Source organism: Sinocyclocheilus anshuiensis, unplaced genomic scaffold (genome assembly GCF_001515605.1).
Source record: "Sinocyclocheilus anshuiensis isolate Anshui unplaced genomic scaffold, SAMN03320099.WGS_v1.1 scaffold195, whole genome shotgun sequence".
NCBI lineage: Eukaryota > Metazoa > Chordata > Actinopteri > Cypriniformes > Cyprinidae > Sinocyclocheilus > Sinocyclocheilus anshuiensis.
The window spans coordinates 1,741,984-1,745,186 of NW_015548236.1; the positions used below are offsets into that span (position 1 = coordinate 1,741,984).

At 36.2% G+C, this 3,203-nt stretch overlaps 1 protein-coding gene across 1 annotated transcript; it reads left to right on the plus strand.

Annotated features, from left to right (window-relative positions):
* LOC107654730 (probable thiopurine S-methyltransferase) lies at positions 1-3,203 on the plus strand. The gene is made up of 8 exons (XM_016441948.1): positions 1-95; positions 524-616; positions 1,565-1,697; positions 2,134-2,186; positions 2,284-2,358; positions 2,456-2,541; positions 2,777-2,821; positions 2,958-3,203. The coding sequence occupies exons 1-8, from the start codon at positions 1-3 to the stop codon at positions 3,074-3,076; spliced, it is 699 nt and encodes a 232-aa protein (XP_016297434.1). The 3' UTR covers positions 3,077-3,203.

A 3,203-nucleotide genomic window follows, 5' to 3' on the forward strand; every position in this document is an offset into this window, starting at 1 on the left:
ATGTCTGCCCAGGAAAACCGAGTGATGGCTTTGTCCGAGTGGGAGGACAGGTGGCAGGCAGGAAAAACTGGTTTTCACAGATCTGAAGTGCACAAGTAATCACACATTGAATCACACATCACACTTATTTCTGTATAGATTGTTTCAAAGCAGCTTCACAGTGATAAACAGAAAAATAACAGAATCAGTGATGCAAACTTAATCAAATATGAGACATTTAAATTCCTCTGTAAAGCTCTAAACATAAAATAGTGTCATTATTCAACTCAACTGTTGATTCAGTTCAATAACAGTAATGATGTTGCAAAATGCTATGCTATACTATCATTAATCATGCATACTAACACATCATATACTGTAGCTCCATGATTTAGACACCATCCTGTGTTGCTTATGAATAATGATCCTTTTGAATTTTCCATAAATGTGTAGAGGAACCGCACAGTGTTATCAATTTATTATTTTACTTTAAATGTCTTGCTTCAATTGTTTCAGTTTCCTATTTTTTGTACCTTTTTGGTAGTTTGCTGGAAAGCAACTTGGACAAAGTCGTATGTGGACGAAATGAGGTTCGATTCTTCTTCCCACTATGCGGAAAAGCTATAGACATGAAATGGTATGAGGTGAAAGGGATACTCCACCCCAAAATGAAAATTTTGTCATTAATCACTTACCCCCATGTCGTTCCAAACCCGTAAAAGCTTCGTTCGTCTTCGGAACACAATTTAAGATATTTTGGATTAAAACCAGGAGGCTTGTGACTGTCCGAATGACTGCCAAGTAAATTACACTGTCAAGGTTCAGAAAAGTATGAAAGACATCGTCAGAATAGTCCATCTGCCATCAGTGGTTCAACCGTAATGTTATGAAGCGACGAGAATACTTTTTGTGTCTCTCCGCATCACCGTAGCGCCATTTTGGAGAATATCTGCTGAACGCAAGCAGCGTACGCTATTTTGTGTCAGCCGCGCCACAAGGATGCGCTGTTTTCATTCAAATCAAAGCGTAAATACACGTAGAAAACGTATCCTTGTGTCACACAAGGATAAGTTTTCTACGTGTATTTACGCTTTGATTTGAATGAAAACAGCGCATCCTTGTGGCGCGGCTGACACAAAATAGCGTACGCTGCTTGCGTTCAGTGGATATTCTCTAAAATGGCACTACGGTGATGCGGAGAGACACAGAGACGAATTGTTGAATAAAGTCGTATTTTTGTTTTCTTCGCGTACAAAAAGTACTCTTGTCGCTTCATAACGTTACAGTTGAAGCACTGATGGCAGATGGACTACTCTGACGATGTCTTTCATACTTTTCTGAACCTTGACAGTGTAATTTACTTGGCAGTCAATCGGACAGTCACAAGCCTCCCGGTTTTCATCCAAAATATATTAAATTGTGTTCCGAAGACAAACGAAGCTTTTAGGGGTTTGGAACGACATGGGGGTAAGTGATTAATGACAAAATTTTCATTTTGGGGTGAAGTATCCCTTTAATGTGTTAATGAGTAATATTTAAAATCTTCCCAGCACTTCCATAAAATGTTCAAAAAAATGTTTCTCAGGTTGGCTGATATGGGTCACACAGTTGTTGGAGTTGAAATTTCTGAAAAAGGAATCAAACAATTCTTTGCAGAGCAAAATCTTGCTTTTAATGAAGAACCAGTACCAGCCATTCCTGGAGCAAAGGTTTTCAAGGTATCTGAAGATCCTGCATTTGTCATCCGTACTGATTGCTAGGCACAAACCAATGATAAAATTAGCACTAAAGGATTATAGTGCCCATAAATCATGCACTGAGTTATTATCCACCTTGTTTTGCAACGTGGAAGTAAGACATTTGAATGTGCAAGACTTCTGATTAATTAACTGCTATAATAAAATGTACAGCTAAAATAACTGGAAATGAATGAGGTTAAGCATAAGGTAGATGCACTGTTATATGTATTGTTATAATGACATTTTCTGTGTCTTCACGGCTTCCTCCGATTAGATTAATACAGACGGATGCCCCTCAGTTTAATACACTCCCACTGTGAGATGGTCACAATGCTTTAGCTTTCTTTAATGGAAGTAGACAGCGTGATGTTTTTGTGTCATGCCCACTCACCTAATGCATTTTCCTTGTTCTCAGAGTACAGATGGAACGATCTCCATCTATCAGTGTGATTTATACAAGTTCTCCAGGTACATTTTATACTTTCTAATTTTAGATGATAAAACATGTCACATGAAATGCATTTAAATGCCTCTCTGTCTTTTTGGTCTCTGTCCATATATATAGTACCGTTGGAGGAAAGTTTGGAGGAATTTGGGACAGAGGAGCGCTGGTGGCTATAAACCCATGTGACAGGCAAAAGTAAGTATTAAATAAATAAACATTTTATGTTCTTTTATTTAATTATTATTTATTTAAGTGGGATTGTATGTAAATACATATTCTCTTCATCCCCAAGGTATGCTACTCTCCTTATGTCCTTAATGAACAATGACTGCAGATATCTTGTGGACACACTGGAATATAATCCTGAGCTGTATAAAGGTAACGTTAAGGAGGAAAACGAATGGAATAATTCATCATTATTATTATTATTATTATTAGTGATAATGATTATAAAGCATATGTGTCTTGTCTTTAGTGTTTGATATTTGTTTGTTAAGGAGGAAAACGAATGGAATAATTCATCATTATTATTATTATTATTAGTGATAATGATTATAAAGCATATGTGTCTTGTCTTTAGTGTTTGATATTTGTTGCCATATTTGACATACAGGTCCACCATTTTTTGTATCAGAAGAGGATGTAAAAAATGTATTTGGTGAGTTTTGGTCACTGTTCTGACATGTCATCTTACCTATTTTGTACCTAGATGTTTTCATCATTCATTATGTATTATAGAGCTTTTATTTCTAAATAGTTGTATCCAATAATCATGGCGATGTCTCATATTTCAGGAGGTGGATGTGACATTGAATTGCTAGAGTCTGTAGATGCCTTTGAGAAAAAGCACAAATCATGGGGACTGGATTCACTGACAGAGAAAATGTACCTTCTCACTCCAAAAGCCCAATGATCAATCTTCAAATCTACTGGAGGGCAATTAAAAAGTAAAAATTACTTAATAATGCAATAGATAATTGGCAAAAATAACATAGGGTTAATAAAATATCATTTGCATTTTTCTATTTTGATAACGGTGG

Excerpts from the sequence above, each read along its gene's own strand:
- LOC107654730 (XM_016441948.1), top strand. The coding sequence starts at position 1 with ATGTCTGCCCAGGAAAACCGAGTGATGGCTTTGTCCGAGTGGGAGGAC. Across the intron at positions 1,698-2,133 it reads CTGGAGCAAAGGTTTTCAAG|AGTACAGATGGAACGATCTC; the intron begins GTATCTGAAGAT and ends CCTTGTTCTCAG. Across the intron at positions 2,542-2,776 it reads TAATCCTGAGCTGTATAAAG|GTCCACCATTTTTTGTATCA; the intron begins GTAACGTTAAGG and ends TTTGACATACAG.